This window comes from Diabrotica virgifera, chromosome 1, assembly GCF_917563875.1.
Source record: "Diabrotica virgifera virgifera chromosome 1, PGI_DIABVI_V3a".
In the NCBI taxonomy this organism is placed as follows: domain Eukaryota; kingdom Metazoa; phylum Arthropoda; class Insecta; order Coleoptera; family Chrysomelidae; genus Diabrotica; species Diabrotica virgifera.
In genome coordinates this window covers 78,051,954-78,072,711 of record NC_065443.1, presented here as the reverse complement: position 1 = coordinate 78,072,711, position 20,758 = coordinate 78,051,954, and the positions used below count along the sequence as shown (strand labels likewise).

Here is a 20,758-nt window from a genome sequence, read left to right as displayed (position 1 = left end):
TGCCAATAACATAATAATCTTTTCTTTCTGAAACTGTCTCAACTTTCAAGCTTCTCTTTCCCCATTCCAAATTTCCTAGCCAATCAGAAACATTTATCTCTCCACCTTCCTCTCTTTTCATTCGAAAACAAACAATCATTCTTTCAAAAATATTCCTACCATCATAATAATTACTTTCGGGGAATTCTACAACATTTACTCGGGGTTAAACAAAAAGTTTAAAATTCCAAACTTTCTTTTCAACTATTTTTCTAGAAACTAATAATTACCTCACCTGTAGATTCTACCTGTCCCGTAATAAACTATCTTTTTACATTATGATCCTAAACAAATCTTCCTTTCACTTTAATTATTCACAAAAGTCTTTAATTCTTCATCGAAAAGCTCATTAAAGGAGAGACACACTTACATGCTAGCTAACTTCTAATAAATATTTACAAATCAATATATAGGGTGGATCAAATTTATGTGCCCGTGTTATACAAAAAAATAAATTTTTTTATTCTATCTTTGATTGATAGATTGATCCATAATAATACATTTTCAACAAAGTGGAAAGAGCAACAAGCGAAGTTGGGCTGAAGATGAAGAGAAGACGAAATATATGACGTGTATAAATAGAACGACACGAAGAGACAGGAAAGGACAAAATGTGACGGTCAACACCTTCAATTTCGAAAGAGTACAACGTTTTAAGTATCTGGGGGCCGTAATCACAGCTGACAACGATGTTACTGAAGAAATAAAAAACAGAATTCAATGGGCAAATCGCTGTCTATTCGCACTGGATAAGCTTATAAAATCAAAAAATCTAACAAGAAGTTCAAAGATCAAAATCTATAAATCCATCATCAGACCTGTACTAACATATGGATGCGAAACGTGGACCATGGCCAAAGCAAACGAAGAAAAGCTCACGACGTTTTGAACGAAAAATACTTCTGACCTCACCATGACATCACCACAAACCAGTGTAGGATCAGAACCAATAACCAATTAAAAGCACTCTACAATGACGCCGATATTGTCCAAGAAATTAAATCACAGCGACTAACACGGGCAGGCCACGTGCACAGATTAATAACGAGAGACTTGCAAGACTGGTATGTGAGGAGATTCCTAAAGGCAAAAGTCCACTCGGACGTCCAAGAGTGCGATGGAGAGATACCATCCAAGCAGATCTCCGGAAAATGAACATTCCATTTTACCCTAGGTTGATGGAAGACCGAACAAATTGGAAAAAAGTTCTACAGTCAGCCAGAAGCCAGAAGGGTTGTAGCGCTACGTGATGATGAATAACCTTCACCCTTTCTCTAAATTCTATTGAACGTTTGATTTTTTATTATTTAGTAAGTTTTCATATTGTTTCATGAAAATTGAACTATTCACTAGATTCACTAACACAAATGATGCAAATAACACTTTAAGAATAATAAAATGATATTACTGTGCATTATTTATACAGAGAGAGTCTGTAAAGTGGAATAAATTCAATATCTCAAATACTAATTGTTTTTTTGGAAAATGCTCAGACCCGTCGATTAGTATTTCAAATTGTCCTTTTTGACATTCAATAAAAATGTATACAGGGTGTCCCAATTTAGAGATATGACGTCATCGTCGATTTTCTTAAATGGCAACACTGTCATTTTGATAGCTAATTTGATAGGGTTTGTAAAGTTATACATAACTGCAAAATATCAAATTTTTATTCTCTACCATTTACAAGATAATAGAAAATAACAAAGTTATATCTGTAATTTGGAATATATTCAATAATTAAAATACTAACTGTTTTTTTGAAAAATGCTCAGACCCGTCGATTAGTATATCAAATTGTCATTTTTGACATATAATAATAATGTATACAGGGTGTCCCAATTTAGAGATATGACGTCATCGTTGATTTTCTTAAATGGCAACACTATCATTTTGATAGCTATTTTGATAGCGTGTGTAAAGTTATACACATCTGAAAAATTTCAAAATTTTATTCCCTACCATTTACAAGATAATAAAAAATAACAAAGTTATGAAGAACAAGAAGTAATCAAATAATAATTGAATTTATTTATTTCAATTAAGCAAATGCTCATAACGTTGCCCATTGACAATTTGACAATAATTGAGGGCAACATTATGAGTTTTTGCTTAATTTATTGAAATAATTAAATTCAATTATTAGTTGATTACTTCTTTTTCATAACTTTGTTATTTTTTATTATCATCTAAATGGTAGAGAATACAAATTTGAAATTTTGCAGTTGTGTATAACTTTACACACCCTATCAAAATAGCTATCAAAATGACAGTGTTGCCATTTAAGAAAATCAACGATGACGTCATATCTCTAAATTGGGACACCCTGTATACATTATTATTATATGTCAAAAAGGACAATTTGATATACTAATCGACGGGTCTGAGCATTTTTCAAAAAAACAGTTAGTATTTTAATTATTGAATATATTCCAAATTACAGATATAACTTTGTTATTTTCTATTATCTTGTAAATGGTAGAGAATAAAAATTTGATATTTTGCAGTTATGTATAACTTTACAAACCCTATCAAATTAGCTATCAAAATGACAGTGTTGCCATTTAAGAAAATCGACGATGACGTCATATCTCTAAATTGGGACACCCTGTATACATTATTATTGAATGTCAAAAAGGACAATTTGAAATACTAATGACGGGTCTGAGCATTTTCCAAAAAAACAATTAGTATTTGAGATATTGAATTTATTCCACTTTACAGACTCTCTCTGTATATACAACACTATACATTTTTCGATTGCCTGTGGGCAGCAGGACTTAACTACTACGGCATAATACTGGTAAAATACTTATATTACAATCAAGTAGCCTCTATCTAAATTGGAGATAGTCGTACTGAAAAACTATTTATCAAACATGGGGAACAACAGGGTTCACAAGGAAAAATTTCCTGTAGCTGGCTGTATACCATTAATTACAAGTAAAATTTAATATTCTGTTTCTGTATAATTCCTGTTTCATCGACTTCGAAAAAGCGTTCGACAGAGTCCGACATGAAAAACTAATAGAATTATTGAAAAACAGAGATATAGACAGACGAGACTTACGAATTATCATTAATCTGTATTGGAATCAAAAGGCCAATATAAAGATAGACGAACAAGAGTCCGAGAATATTGATATAAAGAGAGGGGTAAGACAGGGTTGTGTACTGTCGCCGCTACTGTTTAACGTGTACAGTGAAGCCATATTTCAGGAAGCGATAGCGGAACTAAGTGATGGAATCTCTATAAACGGAAGAACAGTAAATAACATAAGATTCGCTGATGACACCGTTATAATGGCAGACACCCTGAGTCGCTACAAGAATTGTTAAATAGAATTAACGATTATTGCATTCGATATGGACTCAAAATAAACAAGAAAAAAACTAAATTTATGATTGTCTCAAAAACACAACATGGAAATGAAAGGTTAATACTAGAGCAAACCCAAATAGAAAAAGTAAAGACATACAAATATCTGGGAACCTGGGTTGATGACAAAAATGACCAAAGCAAAGAAATTAAAATCCGAATTGAAACTTCAAGGCAAGCATTGATAAAAATGAAGACACTGCTTACAAACAAAGACCTTCAGTTGCCTCTCAGATTGAGGGCTCTAAGATGCTACATATTTTCTATATTACTATACGGAATGGAAGTTTGGACATTGAAAAGGCAACATATAAGAAAAATAGTAGCGTTCGAAATGTGGTGTACAGAAGAATGTTGAAAATTCAGTGGGTTCAAAGGATTACCAATGTTGAAGTGCTACGACGTTTAAATAAGGATTTAGAAATTATGAACAGTATAAAAACAAGAAAACTAGAATATTTGGGTAACATTACCAGAGGAGAGAAATATGAGCTGCTGAAAGTTATTATGCAAGGAAGGATCCAAGGAAAAAGAAGCATAGGAAGAAGACGCATCTCCTGGCTGAGGAACCTTAGAGAATGGTTTAACTGTAGTTCATTACAACTGTTCAGAGCAGCAGCCAACAAAGTGACCATAGCCATTATGATATCCAACCTCCGTTAGGAGATGGAACTTTAAGAAGAAGAAGAAAATTTAATAAAAAAATTTTGGCTTGGTAAAAGGTATATTAGTTTAAAAAGCCCCTATAGGGCTACAAACATAGAAACAAAACGTTTTGGCTCTGTAACAAGAGCATCATCAGTGTTACAAGAACATGGTGAGCCAACCAAAAAATACAAAGGTCAAAGCCTTTCAAAAACACACTAAAAGTCTTATATAGATGCCAACATGGCAAAATCCAAAGGATGGATAAAATTCCTATGGCTACGGCCCTATGGCAACATATGACTCCCACACGTGATAAGTGGGTCAATAGGTAACATTAGGTCATTATGTTACAAGAGTTGCTTGTCACCTTGTTATACAAATAGTTATTCCGGATCTGTAAATGCGTTTCATACCTCCCTCTTCCACTGCAACTGTAGATATTTTGCATATAATATATATACAGTGAGGACGTTTGAGTTGGAATAAATTGATTATCTCGAGAATGGGCGAATCTAGAGAGAAATCCTATGACAGGTCGATTTTTATTTTTAAATTATGACTTTTTGGCATATATCTCATAATAGTGACGTCAGACGTAATCGATGATTTTTTAAATAAGAGCAGGGGTTGTGTGATAGCTCATTTGAAAGGTTATTTAATTCTCTATTCACTAATATAAAAGTTAACATTATTCTTTAAACAGGGTGTCAAAAAAAATTAATTTTGAATTAAATTAATTGAGATAAAAAGAAGAAGGTATGTAATTCATTTAATTTAAAATACATTTCAGTGCTGTCAGAAAATAGTAAGAAATGTTGATTTCACAAATAAACATTGCTTTTCGCTTAAATTCAACAGCAGTAAAATGTATTTTGAATGAAATAAAATGCTTTCATTCTTCTTTTTGTGTCAAATAATTTAATAAAAAAATATTTTTGGCCCCGTATAAATAATTACGTTATTGTTTATATTAGTGAATACGAAATTGAACAGCCTTTCAAATGAGCTATCACACAATCCCTACTCTCTTTTAAAAAAATCATCGATTACGTCATCACGCCCAGATGGATGACATCACTATATGCCAAAGATGGATATACCTATATGCCAAAAAGTTCTAATTTAAAAATAAAAATCGACCTGTCTCAGGATTTTTTTCCAAATTCGACCAATCTCGAGATAATGAATTTATTCCGACTCAAACGTCCTCACTGTATATATTATTACGTACTGTTTTCGTGCCTTCGGCTTCGAAAACTAGTATATCCGTTACTAAGACATTTAGGTACGTGTCCAGTGTCCATACGTTGGTGCTCCGTGTAGCAGCTCCACATAGTGGATATGTTGGTGCTCGTCGCTCGGCACTCACCCTCTTAGATTCAACCGGTTTGCGGTTTATATGTAGGGGAGCGCATGCCGTATCCATTTGAGCAGCTACACGGACTTATGGATACGTACCTTTAGAGTTACGGAGTAGCAGCAGACATTTACAATACACGTACATATCACTTGCTTTTATTGTAAATACAAGAATTAACAGAAAAGTCACGTACTGGTTTTCCCACTGAACTATTAAAATTATTTACTGCTGTATGCTGTATAGACGCTACAATTTGAGTTATTTTTGAACTTATGATTCAAATATCGATAACAATAAAAAATAATCGTAACAATAAAGAAAATTGAAATATGTAATAAAATTGGTCATAGCTTTGTTTTCAGGATCACAAAGTTATGTATAACTGTTGAACTATTCATTAAATCAGTGAATACACATGAATCATCAAGGCAATAATAACAATAGAAAATTGTTTACACAAAAACAAGATCCTTGCGTGATGTGATTGTAATATAATTTTATTTATTTGTTAAGTAGTTCATATAGGTACTACTATAAAGATACTCTCCGCTTACGCTACCCCGACTTCGCGAACCGGTCAACAAAAATCAAACATTTGGGTAGCAAACTTATTCTAGTGGGGTCACTGAAGGTGGATATGAGCAATTACCTCCGATTTCGTTCAACCTCCATCGACTTGCATGAAAATTGGTGAGTGGTTAGAGGATATCTCAAGAAACAAAGGTGACATGGTGCCAACTTGCGCTTTTACCCTGGGGGTGGATGCCACCCCTTCTCGGGGTGAAAATTATTTTATTAAAAATAACCCCATAATTAGATAGGGGGACGGACAAATTCTAAGCAAAATTTGTTATATAAAGTTATTGAAATAAATCAAAACTTTTTGAGTTATTAAAGATCAAAAATTTTAATTTTTCGTAAGAAAAACGCATGTTTTTAACCGATTTTTCATAGATAACTCAAAAACTATAAGTTTTTACAAAAAAGATATTATTACCAAAATTGAAGCTAATAAAAAATTAAATAAACTCCTTACTAAAAATAACTTTTAGTATTAAAAAGTAAGTTACAGGTAATTTATTGCATATTTTTTTCGTCGAGTACCCAAATCTAAGTATTCAAGCTTAAATTACGGGAAAATGATGCATTTTATAATATAAACTTATGAAACATTTGTGAAAATACTTAGAAATATCTATCAAACGAGATCCCGAACAAGTTAATAGCATTAAAATTTATGCTCCAAAATTTTTTTAAACTTTATCTTTTAAAAATTTTTCCAAAAAATGTTATCGTTTTTTTTTTAATAACTCCGTTAATTTTTACGATATCAGGTTCTCCTAAAAAAATTTAAAAGGTAATTCCAAAGGCTATTAAAATGCGTTGAACTTAATTTTTTAAAATCCTTACTTTTTTAAAAATCAAAGATTAAACGGCCACGGTTACATGGTTCTCGCAGCAAAATTTAAGCTTTAAACGTTTCTACTCGGTTATTTTTCACCCTATAGAATTGCTAAAAAAGGTAAAATATTTGATATAGAAAAAAATAAAATTTGGTTATTTACCATTTTTTACGTATATTAAGTATTTTTATAGTTATTATCAAAAGAAAATAAAAATGACGATAATTTTAAAAATTCTGATTTTTTTAAATCAATCTTTTTTCGAAAATATGCATTCTAAACCGGTGAAAATTGTTAATATCATTACTTATGCTAATACAAAGAATTTTTTGTAAGGATTACTATAAATTTTAATTTTTGTGGAAATGGCGTTTTATTTTTCACTTTTTCCTAAAAAATTCGAAAGGGTTCTATTAGTTTCATCATAACTTGCGTAATTTTTGATACTATTAACTTCTTCTGGAGCTCATTTGTTAGGTATTCTGAAGTACTTTGATAAGTGTTTAGCAGGTATATTTTATAAAATGCATCGTTTTCCCGTTATTTAAGCTTGAACACTTAAATTTGAGTACTCGTCGAAAAAAATATACATTCAATTACCCATAACTCACTTTGAATTAACATTAGTTTAGTACTTTGAGTGAACAGTTTTATTGTCTTCAATTTTGGTAATAATTACTTTTTTGTACAAGCTCATAGTTTTTGAGTTATACGTGAACAACAGCTTTAAAACATGCATTTTTTTACGAAAAATAAAATCTTTGATTTTTAATAACTCAAAAAGTATTGACTTACCTTGAATATACTATATTGAATACCTTAATATAACAAATTTTGCTTAGAATTTGACCCTCTATCGATTTATGGTCTTATTTTTAATAAAATAATTTTCACCCCAGAAAAGGGGTGGCATCCACCCCAGGGTAAAAGCGCAAGTTGGCATCATGTCACCTTTGTTCCTTGAGGTATCCTCTAATTACTCACCAATTTTCATGAAAATCGATGAAGGTTCAACGAAATCGGAGGTGAAAACCTTCAGTGACTGCACTATTCCTGTTTTTCCTAACGCTGTTCACAGTTCTTCAATGATATCATGTGCTCCAACTGCTATAATGCCTTTTTATACTGCCTTTCGCACATAAAAACGTTCAAAATACCATCACTCATAAAAATATAATAAACTATACATAATATGTTTACTGGTCTACTTACCTATTGTATTAATACCATTGGCAAAAGCACTTTCTGCGAAAGGCGATACGAAATTTTCATCGAATGAAAGATTCCTCGCCATCCATGCTATCGAATTAGCTACCATTTGGACACGCCCAGCACATCTTTCGCCTTGTATCTAGAAAAGAACAGATAATGTTATAAAGTTTTTTAGAAACCTCTAGAGCGGGTTGACACGATCCAAGAATGCTTGGATTCCAACTTGGACTAAGTGCACTTGTACAAGTGTACTTAAACCAAGTTGGTTGCTACGGTTAAATGACTTGGATGTCAAATAAGATGGAAGTGATTGTGGAAGGTGTTCGAGTGGTTGCTAATATGTTGATACCTTAGCTCGTAGGTAATTACTCGACTATAATGCTTCCTCAGCTTCGTATAACTCCATGAATATAACGCTCTCCCTTTCAGACCATTTTCTTTTTGTGTTTACTTCTCGTTTGCGATTTTTCGACACCGACGCCATTTTAATTTTAAAATTCGACACTACTTGGATCCAAGAAAGTTGGCCAACGTCCTACTTAACTTGGATAGAACTTGTTGATACAAGTGTATTTGGACGAATAGGTGACACTCAAGTTACTTTCATAGAGATGTAAAAGTAAATGGCGAATATTACTATAAATGGCGAGTTTTCCAAAAAAACAGTGTGAATTACTTTTTCATTAATTAGTGTACAAAATTAGATATAAATAGACCAATTCAGCGCGGCCTTTCAGATATGCCGACAAAGAGAAATTATGTATACATAGTTTTTGAATGCAAGAGATAGCACCGACTTTTATTTTTCATGTTCGTTTGACACATTTAATATCCAAAACGACCGAATCTAACCCTAATCTAACCAAATTACGAATCAAACTAGGAATCACACGAAACTAAAATCAAAAACTAAATGATAGAATAACGAATTATTAGGGTGGTCCGATAAGTATTCGAAGCGAAGATCGGTGGGATATGCGCATTTTATCAATGAAATTCGATATTTTTAATTTAAGACATTCCAGAAGCCCCTACAGATAAAATGTTTTTTACAACCCATTAAGTTTTTTCTACTTTAATGACAAAAAAAGCAAGCTCATTAGCGGAACCCAATTAAAAATTATTTTGCACGTCATATTTGAAACATTCTTTGGTTGAAAAATCTCATTTTTGTTGGCAAAAAAATATATTAATTTGTATGGACTAAATTACAGTTCTGTTTATCTTAAAAGAGATATGTTAATATCAACATTAACACAGTGTTGCCAAATTGAATTTTGTTATTTTGAGTGTAATTTTTCCCAGCGATCTCCGAGGGTACAATACTTAGCCTTCAGCCTTCAAAAGAAAAACGAAAATTTAGCTCGATACACTTGGCCCAGTGATGCTCCACCTTCGTTAACCCGTCTGAAAAATACCTTTTCCCGAGGTCTGCAAATTAGGGTTTCGTGGCGGTGATGAACTCTTTATTCGACTTAAATTTCTGCCCGGCGTGTGACTTTTTCAAATTTGGAAATAAAAAGAAGTCGTACAGGCTCAAATCTGGGGAATACGTTGGATCCAACAGCAGTTTGTAGCCAAATTCGACCAATTTGGCCATGTCGATGGCGGAGGTGTGAACTAGAAATGTTGAAAAAGTATCTATTCGTTACAAAGTACTCGTTACTTATGAATAGCGAAAGTACCGATTACTTCGTACCAATCGTATCAGAGCGAGTAACGAGTATTGTATCTACTTTGATTACTTCGTACCAATCGTATCAGAGCGAGTAACGACTATTGTATCTACTTTGATTACTTCGTTACTTCGCACCAATCGTATCAGAGCGAGTAACGACTATTGTATCTACAAACCAGTACCTACACTTGATTACTTTCTACCAATCGTATCCCAGCGAGTAAAAACAGATCGGTGAAGGTCGTTGTTATATCGGAATACCAATACAAAATACCTACCTACTGAGAAATACGATTCTCGATATTATTACCGGTACTCAAATACAAAAGTAACAAAAGTAATCATAGTAATCAAAGTAACGAATATTGTAAATGATTACTTTATACAAAAGTAACGATTTGTAACGAATAATCAAAAGTAACTATAATCAACATCACTAGTGTGAACCGGAGCGTTGTCATGGTGGAAGAGCATTTTTCCCCCCTGGGGGCTTTTCTTTATGAAATTCGGCGTCGAATCAGGCTAATAATGCGGCATAGTAAAGCCCTGTGATCGTTTCGTCCTTTTCCAGGAAGTCGATATAGATCACACCTTGTGAATCGCAGACAATGGTGGGCATCGCCTTTCCGGCCGATTGGATAGTTTTCGCCCTCCTCGGAGCACGTTCGCGGAGTAACGTCCAATGTATCAACTGTTCCTTGGACTCTGGTGTATACCAGTGGAACCACGTTTCATTGACGGTTATCAAAAAACGTAGAAACTCATTTGGATTACGCTTAAACAGCATCAGGCACTGCTCTGAAGTGCGGCAGTTATCGCGCCGGCAGCTTTTTTGTGACCAAAATTTCATGCAGAATATGACCAACGAGCTATTTTGAGATGCCTACTGTCTCAGCTATCTCACGCACCTTCAGTCAGCGATCAACCAATACGAGATCGTGGATTTCTTTCACGTTATCCTCAGTCGTAACCGTTTTCGTGGCACCTGGGAGTGACTTATCAAAAACCGACGTGCCACCACGTTGAAACACGTTAAACCAATTTTTGACGGTTTCCATCGAAGGAGAAGAGTCACCGTTTACAGCATTCAAGTGCTTTTTGATTTCGCAGCGGGATTTCCCTTCTAAAAACAAGAGTCGAATCACCGACTGATATTGCTCTTTTTTCATTTTTCTAAAATCCCCAAACACGCCCGTTTAATGTTGGGAGAATCAAAGCATTCTGGGAGAATCTGGCATTCGCCAGATTGATGCCATTAGAAAAGACATTTACGAAGGATAAACAATTAAAAGTGAGTTACAGACAATTTATGGAAGATTATGAAAAACAAGGACACATGGGAATAGCAGAAAAACATGAAGATGGATATTACTTACCACATCATCCAGTGAGAAAGGAGGACAGTACTACAACTAAAATAAGAGCCGTGTTTGATGCGTCAAGTAAAAGCTTATCAGCAGTAAACCAAAAATTTGGCGGCAGACGAACGAAAAACAAAAACAATATCCTGCCAACATCACAGATCACAAACAGAAATCTTATCTATACGTAAACATACGATGGGAACAAATAAAGGTTCTTCTCAGAACCAACTGACTAGAGATCTCGGACCGTGTATCCGAGTCTGTCACCTTAACATCGAGGGCATAAGCCAGGCAAAATGCCAAGTGTTGCAAAAAATCCTACACGATAACGACATTGACCTGGTTGCCATAGAAGAGACCCATACTGAAGACAAAGTCCAGCTTGATTTAAGGGGAAAGATACCTGGCTACGATTTACTGGGAGCCACCTATGATAAACATTACGGCGTCGCAACCTACATTCGCTGCAATATAGAAAATGGTTTCCTACTTTCTGCTTCCAATGAAAATAATATACACGAAGTAGTCATCAAGATTGGAGATATTACCGTAGTTAACATATACAAACCTCCAGCCACTACATGGAACCCAGAAGTGCTAAAGACTCATCCACATCCTACTATATACATCGGCGACTTCAACAGCCACCACGAAATGTGGAAGTACACCACGAATGATGAAAATGGGGAGGCACTAGTAGAATGGTCCGAAGAGCAAAACACATACCTAGTTTTTGATGCCAAAGACAGAGGAACATTTAAATCAGCTGCATGGAGAAAAGAATATAACCCAGACCTATGTTTTGTCTCAAAAGATACCAATGACAGACCACTAACAACTGCGAGAAGTGTCCTTGCAGACTTCCCACATACTCAACATCGTCCGGTGCTTATCACCATCGGAATATCAATTCCAATAATTAGATCATATCCTCGACCCAGGTGGAATCTTAGAAAAGCAAACTGGAAGAAGTTCTCTGAACAACTAGACCGGAGCTTGAGCTGGGTCCCTCCAACCAGCAAACATTATGAGAGGTTTGTGGGCGCAGTAATAAGCACTGCCAAGAAAACCATCCCTAGGGGGTATCGTAAAGAATATGTGCCTGGATGGACTGAAACATGTGAAGACTTATACACGAAGTTTCTCGAAAGTGGTGACCGAGAAATAGCCGATGAGCTTTTACACAACATCGATACAGCTAGACGCCAAAAATGGATAAAGACTGTCGAAAACCTTGACTTCAAAAAATCAAGCCGGCAGGCATGGTCCTTGTTGCGGAAAATTGGAGGAGCTAACCAGCTGGAATCCAGAGAGTCTAAAATGTCTCCTAACAAGGTTGCCTCCCATATAGTATCTCTATCCAGAGCTCCACGAGATCGAACACATACTACCAACGTGAAAAGAGACTTAAGGGCATTAAAACAAATGAACAGAACGAACTCCGAATATTCAGCAAGAATACTTATTTCTGAAATCACACATGCGCTAAAAGAAATGAAATCAGGTAAAGCACCTGGGTTTGATGGTATCCATCCAGAGTTCTTGATACACAGTGGTGCATACACGAAACAGTGGCTTGCAATGTTCTTTAATGATATACTTCAGTCAGGTAACATTCCTTTCACACTTAAGCGAACAAAGATAATTGCAATTCCGAAACCGGGCAAATCAAACGATAAGCCAGAAAACTACCGCCCCATAGCTCTACTCAGCATGGTATATAAACTATTAGAAAAGCTTCTCCTCAACAGAATTAGTCACAGGATACTAGAAAATGTCCCCATTGAACAAGCTGGCTTCCGCCCTCATCGAAGCTGTACGGACCAAGTGCTGTCATTAACAACTTTTATAGAAGCTAGTTTTCAAAAGAAACAAAAGACAGCAACAGTATTTATAGATCTAACAGCAGCATATGATACTGTTTGGAGACAGGGATTAATATATAAAATGGCCCGCATTATCCCCTGCAGAAAGATAATTAACCTCATTGACAACATGCTGACCAACAGAGCCTTCCAGGTTATAATGGGAAAGGAGACGAGTAGACAGATGAAACTTAACAATGGTCTTCCACAGGGTTCTGTCCTTGCCCCTTTACTTTTCAGCCTCTATATTGCTGACATGCCTGAAACCGACTCTCGGAAGTTTGGATATGCTGACGACTGGACCCTTGCAACAAGCCACCAATCTTTAGAAACTACAGAAATCACTCTCACGAATGACTTATCCATCCTCAGCGAATACCTTAAGAAATGGAGACTACAGCCAAGTACGACAAAAACTGAAGTATCAGCTTTTCATCTAAACAACAAGTTGGCAAACAGAGAATTGCGAGTGTATTTTAATAACAAGCTGTTAAAACACAATAAATACCCGAAATACCTTGGGGTTACTCTAGACAGAACGCTCACATTCAGAGAACACCTGACGAAAACAGCAGCAAAATTGAAAACACGCAACAATATAATACAGAAACTCTGCGGCACTACATGGGGGTCCACAGCATCAACATTAAGATCCTCTGCTCTTGGTCTGATATATCCGGTGGCAGAATACTGTGCTCCAGTGTGGCTAAATAGCAGGCATACCCACCTGGTCGACACCCAACTAAACCGTACTATGCGTATGATAACAGGCACAATTAAGCCCACCCCTACAATGTGGCTACCTACACTTAGTAATATAGCACCACCCAACCTACGCCGCGAACATGCATTGGTTAAAGAATATAACAAAATAATGGACAGTCGCCAGCTTCTAGTCCACAACGACATCCCCGATATTCTTGGAAACCGTCTACGATCCAGGTTACCCCCTCTACAATCTGCTCAAGCGCTGCAGCAATCCAACTTTGACTTAAATACCCGATGGAGAGAAGATTGGGAAAGTAGGACAGATCCGCATTACCATAGTCTACCGGACATCATAGGGAAACCTGGCGAATTTGAACGTCCCCGTAAGATTTGGGCAGCCCTTAATCGAATTCGAACAAACTGTGGAAGATGCGCCGACTCCCTCCACAGATGGGGTAAACTCCCCTCGCCTTCTTGTGACTGCGGCGCTGCAAGACAGACGATCAGTCACATTGTTCAGGACTGCCCACGCAGAGCATACACAGGCGACCCTATAGACTTTGTAATGGCAACCGAAGGGTCAATCGAATATATAAAAAAATTGGACATCTGTTTGTGATGCATTGTATAATGCATAAATCTAAATATATTCTGTGATATACTTAAGCCATACGCTAAATAAAATAGCAGTAAGCCAACATTATGCACACAGGGCCAACATTACAACAGGACTTGACGAATATACTACTAAGATGGAGATCCAATAAGGTAGCATACTCAGCGGATCTGGAGAAAATGTTTAGACAAATGAGAATGGCAGAAAAGACCAAATATATCAAAAAATACTCTGGAGAAAGGACGTTAATGATCCAGTCCGGGAATATAGATTGAAAACGGTCACATAAGGCACGGCCGCAGCACCATTTTTAGCGTTAAGAACAATACAACAGTTACGAGAAGACGAAGGAGCAGAATTCCCTAGGGCGTCGAAAATAGTAAAGGAAAACATGTATGTAGACGACATCCTAGGTGGAGCTGAGACGATACAAGAAGCAGAAGCAGCACAAAGGGAACTCATACAACTATTCAAGAAAGGAGGCTTTACACACGCTTCTTCTTCTTCTACGGCACTACAGCCCAAATTAAGCCTAGGTCTCCTTTATTTTTTGCCTCCACCCTTGCTTGTCTGTGGCTGCTCTTCTCCATACACGGACTCCTAAAAGGGCTTGTGCGTCGCTGTTTACTGTCATCAGTACGATATAGCCAAGTTAGAGAAGGTGGAATTTTAACTTGGGGAAGGATCACTACAGGAGCAAGTGCCGAATTGTGGCAAAAATGCTAGAAGAACCCGTTGGATTCAGGGATACAACCAAGACAGCCACACTCAGGAGCTACAGCTACCTGAGGAAAGGAACGCCAAGATGTTTAAAACATAAAAGGATGTTGATTATTGCGAGATCACAGTATAAATATAGATAAGGAAAAAATATTGGACAAGCTCGCAACATGGTATAAAGAATACACAAAATATATGAGATGATGTAAAGCAATCGCAGACACGTGTTTCTGACTCGTTAGTCGTCATCAGTATGATATAGCCAAGTTAGAGAAGGTGGAATTTTAACTTGGGGAAGGATCACTACAGGAGCAAGTGCCCAACTGTGGCAAAAATGCTAGAAGACCCCGTTGGATTCATGGCTACAACCGACACAGCCACACTAAGGAGCTACAGCTACCTGAGGAAAGGAACGTCAAGATATTTAAAACATAAAAGGATGTTGAAAAATGCGAGATCACAGTATAAACATAGAAAATGAAAAAATATTGGCCAAGCTCGCAACATGGTATAAAGAATACACAAAATATGAGATGATGTAATGCAATCGCAGACACGTGTTTCTGACTCGTTGGTCGTCATCAGTACGATATAGCCAAGTTAGAGAAGGTGGAATTTTAACTTGGGGAAGGATCACTACACGAGCAAGTGCCCAATTGTGGCAAAAATGCTAGAAGACCCCGTTGGATTCAGGGCTACAACCAACAGCCACACTAAGTAGCTACAGCTACCTGAGGAAAGGAACGCCAAGATGTTTAAAACATAAAAGGATATTGATTAATGCGAGATCACAGTATAAACATAGATAAGGAATTATCTTCCCAGATAGTCAAGGAACACAGTATTATCTTCCCAGCGCTTTCTTGGCTTTCCAACCGGTCTCTTTCCCTGCATTCTAGCATTCAGTGCTCTTTTTGGTAGCCTATCCTCTCCCATTCTTATCACATGTCCGGCCCATTGCAATCTTTGTATTCTAATGAAGTCTGCCAGGGGAGTTTCCTTATAAAGATGATAAAGCTCGTTGTTGTATCGACTTCTGAAGATTCCGTTTCCCCTCACAGGTCCTAGTATTCTCCTCAGTAATATCCTTTCGAATGTGTCGAGTTTGTTTTTGGATGTTTCTTTCTAGACGCAGGCTTCACTGCCATAGCATGTTATTGGTCGTATTAAGGTTTCATATATTCTCATATTTGTATTTCGGTGGACACTTTTAGACCGAAATATATGGAAAAGGGCGAAATAAGCTCTGCGGTCGAAACAAAACTATGAGTCCGATTTGGCTGATATTTTAACATAGGCCGTCTACAAGAATGTATTATACGATGGTACACGAATCTGGCGACAGAGACGCCATCGAGCGGAGAGGCTAAGTACTTATCGGAGCACCCACGTACATTAAAATTAACTTGTTTTTTCAATACAGTCTCTGGAATAATATTTTCCGTATTATAATTGTATTTAATAAGAGTGTCTTATCTGTTGTAGACTAATGAATGCTCCCTTCTCGTATACCATTTAAAATATTTACCTTTGTTGTGGTTTTCTTTTGTTGAACAAATAAGAACATTAAGAATGATTATTACTAATGATAATCGAATACATATTTAGGAAACGCGAAAACCTGACCAGATAGCAGAGATAAAGGGTAATATGGCAAAGGAAAAAATGCCACAAATGTGTGAGTAAAGAAACCTTACCGATAAACTGCAGGAAGCAGAATATATCGAGAAAATTGCAGTGTTGAAGAAAATAGTAGGAAGCTTGGACTTCGAAAATGCCGAAGAGTGGCTAAAGACCGATCTGCTTGGAGGTAGATGGTTCGCTCGGTCCAGGCGACCAAGGGCTGTAGATGTTTGAAAACAGCCAAAGCAGTATGAATACTAGATTTAGGAAGGCTGCTACACTACTATTCTTTTTCTCATGATCATCTTTCAGTGCGTCACAGTTTTTCGATTTCTTTCTAACGCATTAAATTGTATGTGACAGAAAAAAACGCACGTCGGTGATTACATTTCGTCGGTGACATTTATAACATTTATTCTAGTTATTCTAGTTGTCGATAGATGGCGCCATAATAAAAAAATATTTTTTTTTCTTAGATAATGATATTACAAATATAATCTGTATAATTTATAAGACTATACAAATCAAAGAAAATACCATTTTATAAATGCAAGAAACACATTTGATTTGTTTTTATTCCAAATTGAAAATAAAATGTGACAAATGTCAGATTTAACTAAATTGTCATGTTAGAATAAATGTCATAAATGTGTATTATCACGGACTTACCCTTTTTCCTATCATTTGTTACGCACTGAAAAATGCTCATGAAAAACACAATACTACATTATGTCGGTTTATAACGTTTTCAGCTGTTTTTCGACTTCAAATCGCCACTTCGTCCGGTTGTTCCATACGTCCTCTTCTATTTTTAAAATCCATAAGGAAAAAATTTCCTGTAGCTGGCTGTGTACCATTAATTACAAAAATTGAAGAAAAAATCTTCTGTGTAAAAGGTATATTTATTTGAAAACCCCAATAAAGGGCTACATTAAAAACAGAACGTTTTCGCTCTAAAGAGAGCATCATCAGTGTTCTAAGCTTAAAAGTATAACCATAATTAGTGAAGACAAAAGTAAAAAATTTAAAGGTTGACCAAGATAAAAAATTAGGCTATACTCACAATCTCTACATGCTAAGCCACCAAAAATACATGGGTTAAAACCCTTAAAATGTCAACTAAAAGTCTTACATTGGCATGTATATTAAATCCTCAGATACCTCAAATCATCATATGACTATTCCACGAAGCATGTGGGTGGTTGAGTCGATTTCTCTGTCTTCACAAAGAGAAAGGTGAAAGCCAACTGATTACAGGTGACAGGTGTGAAAGTGTTTCTGACGAATGACAGCACGAGACAGACAGTGTAACTTGAAGTTTTGTGAATTGAAATGTAGTTAGGTACACTAGCCCATAGAGTTATATATTAGCATAGAGAGAGTGTCATTCAGAGCGAAGTGACGACACCATCTTTTTTATTTGGATTAGTGCTGTTTCACTCTTACGCATAGTAAAGCTGCTACAGTTGTCCTCCTCTTCCGTGCCTATATTCACACTGAATGTCATCATAGATTTTCGATACAATGTGTTAGAAAGAGATGCCGCAAACCAGTCCATGAGATCTTGTCGTCAGGAAGCGCGGAAGGTAGGCTCCCTCTATGTTAATATATACCTCTATGCACTAGCCACTAGTTTTAAAATTATTTGTAGTAAAATTCAATAATAACAAAAAACATCGTGTGCTGGGATTACAAGTATATCATATTAAGCTAACAAGAATAATAACAGTTCCACCACAACACAGTTCTACCTGTTATTCTACAAGAATAACAGTTCTACCACTAGTCATACCTATGTTGACTGTCTCAATTCATTCAGTTACATCAATCATCTTTGTGTCGGATCTCAAATAACTTCATACTTATAGGAATATATAAACTTCAACCTATACATTGCCCTCATCATATTTAATAGTTTAAAAAATATATTTATTTTCTCTGCCCTACATGCATTTGATCATATGGGCAAATTATTATTTTTTTTTTCAACTATTAAAACAAAAATAATATCTTTAATTTAAAAAACACCGCATGTATGGTTGGTTACCTATCTTTAGTAATACACTTATATGAACCCCGCTGACAATTGGTTTTAAATAACTTTATTTTCACTCCTTATAGACGGAGAGCTAGAGGCGAGAAATCATCGTCATAAGTAATATGAGTTTGGCATGTGAAATGTGTCTATTGTATATTGATAACTATGACCCCTTTCAGGCTGACACCTCAGTGGATACAGGAAGTAGCAACAAGGGATGAAAGGGGAAAGTTGGTGCAGTCATGAAATGTTTTCACCTTCTATTTTGTTAAACTTCCATCGATTTGCATGAAAATTGGTGAGTAGTTAGAGCATACCTCAAGAAATAAAACTGATATGGTGCCAACGTGCGCTGGGGGTGGATGCCACCCCTTCTCGGGGGTGAAAACTATTTTATTAAAAATAACCCCACTAATCGATAGAGGAACAAATTTTAAGCAAAATTTGTTACTTCTAATTATTAAAATAAATCAATACTTTTTGAGTTATTAAAGATCAAAGATTTGAATTTTTCGTGAAATAAATGCATGATGTAAAGCGGTTTTTCGTGAATAATTCAAAAACTGCAAGTTTTATCAAAATAGTTATGATTACCAAAATTGAAGATAATAAAAAATAAAAGAGATTTATTATTCGAAAAACCTTTGAGAATTAATAAAAAGTGAGTTATAGGTGATGGAATGTATATTTTTTTCGGCTAGTACCCAAATCTAAGTATTCAAGCTCAAATAACGGGAAAACGGTGCATTTTATAAAATATATTTACTGAACACTTGTCAAAGTACTCAAGAATACCTATCAAGTGAGCTCCAGATGAAGTTTATAACATCAAAGCTAAGTAAGTGATGATGAAAATAAGGGAACCCTTTCGAGTTTTTAGGAAAAAGTGTTGGACATAGGAAATTTGTTAACAGAATAATTTTTAAAGGAAATTCGGGAATGAAGTTAGGATTAAAATTTATTACCAAGTTCGTTTTATTACAATTTAAATATAACAAGTTAAAAATGCGAGCATTATTATAACGAAAACTTGGTTTTTTATGTATTTAAATTCCTAATATGGAAAATTGCTATTATGAAAAGTTGTTTAGAATTAAAAATTATGTTTAATGTGCAATTTTATCCTACTATTTAAATATTGTGAGCTATAAAGGCACTTTACTGAGCGAATTTCTTGAGCGAAATTCATATTTTTTACACATCGACTAAAATCGATACAATTTTAATTATGTTTATGATTGCATCTTGGATTTTAGACCGTGCAGATCTTTTTATGAAGAATAATTTTTGTTCGTAAAATTAATAATAAAAGAGTTATAAATGAAAATGATGATTGGTAGGTATCTCTAATTTGAGGAAAAAATTTAATATTTTCTTTTTATTAAAAGAATGTAGATAATAGTTACATTATTATAATAATTATTAATTATTTAATTATAATAATAACAACTATTGCATATATTAGAACACAGTTTTTAATTCCAAACAATTTTTCGTAGTAACAATAATTTATAACAGTGTGAAAAAAAAGGTACTTTAATCTTGAGCGAAATTCATATTTTTTAAAATACCTCCCATAATATAGATATAATTTGCTATCTGATGATTGAATCGTAGGTTTTAGACGATGCAGAACTTTTTATGAATTATAACTTTATTTCGTAAAATTAAAAATAAAATATGTCCCGTAATATATGTGTCCAACTTAAGTAGACACACTGTATATTATACAATATAATATACATAATACATAAATCATTGGGTAGACAGCACCAAAAATTTGTAACCTGCCATTTAACATTACTTACATTAAAATTAATAAGTAATATTTATTTATTTGATATTTCAATTCTTTTACAGTTTATATGAAGTAATATATTTTTGAAATAAAATGATATTTTCATTAAGATTTTTACGTACAGTGTCTCCATTGTATCAATTGTACAATTTATTTTAAGCACGCAAGTGTATTCTGTTGCCATGTTGAAAGCAGTTATATTTTTGGAGTATAGGTATAATATATATTCAATACAAACGCCGGCTCCGAAATGACAGTAGCAAGTACATATACAAAAGCGTCAATTTAAGAGCACATGCGTGAAGTT

At 35.1% G+C, this 20,758-nt stretch overlaps 1 protein-coding gene across 1 annotated transcript in view; it reads right to left on the bottom strand.

Annotated features, from left to right (window-relative positions):
* LOC114349403 (protein phosphatase PTC7 homolog) overlaps nucleotides 1-20,758 on the bottom strand; it is a 136,038-nt gene that overhangs the window by 13,513 nt on the left and 101,767 nt on the right. Inside the window, exon 4 of the mRNA XM_028299765.2 lies at nucleotides 8,042-8,180. Within this exon, the coding sequence (XP_028155566.1) occupies nucleotides 8,042-8,180 (139 nt within the window). The remainder of the gene's footprint in view (nucleotides 1-8,041; nucleotides 8,181-20,758) is intronic.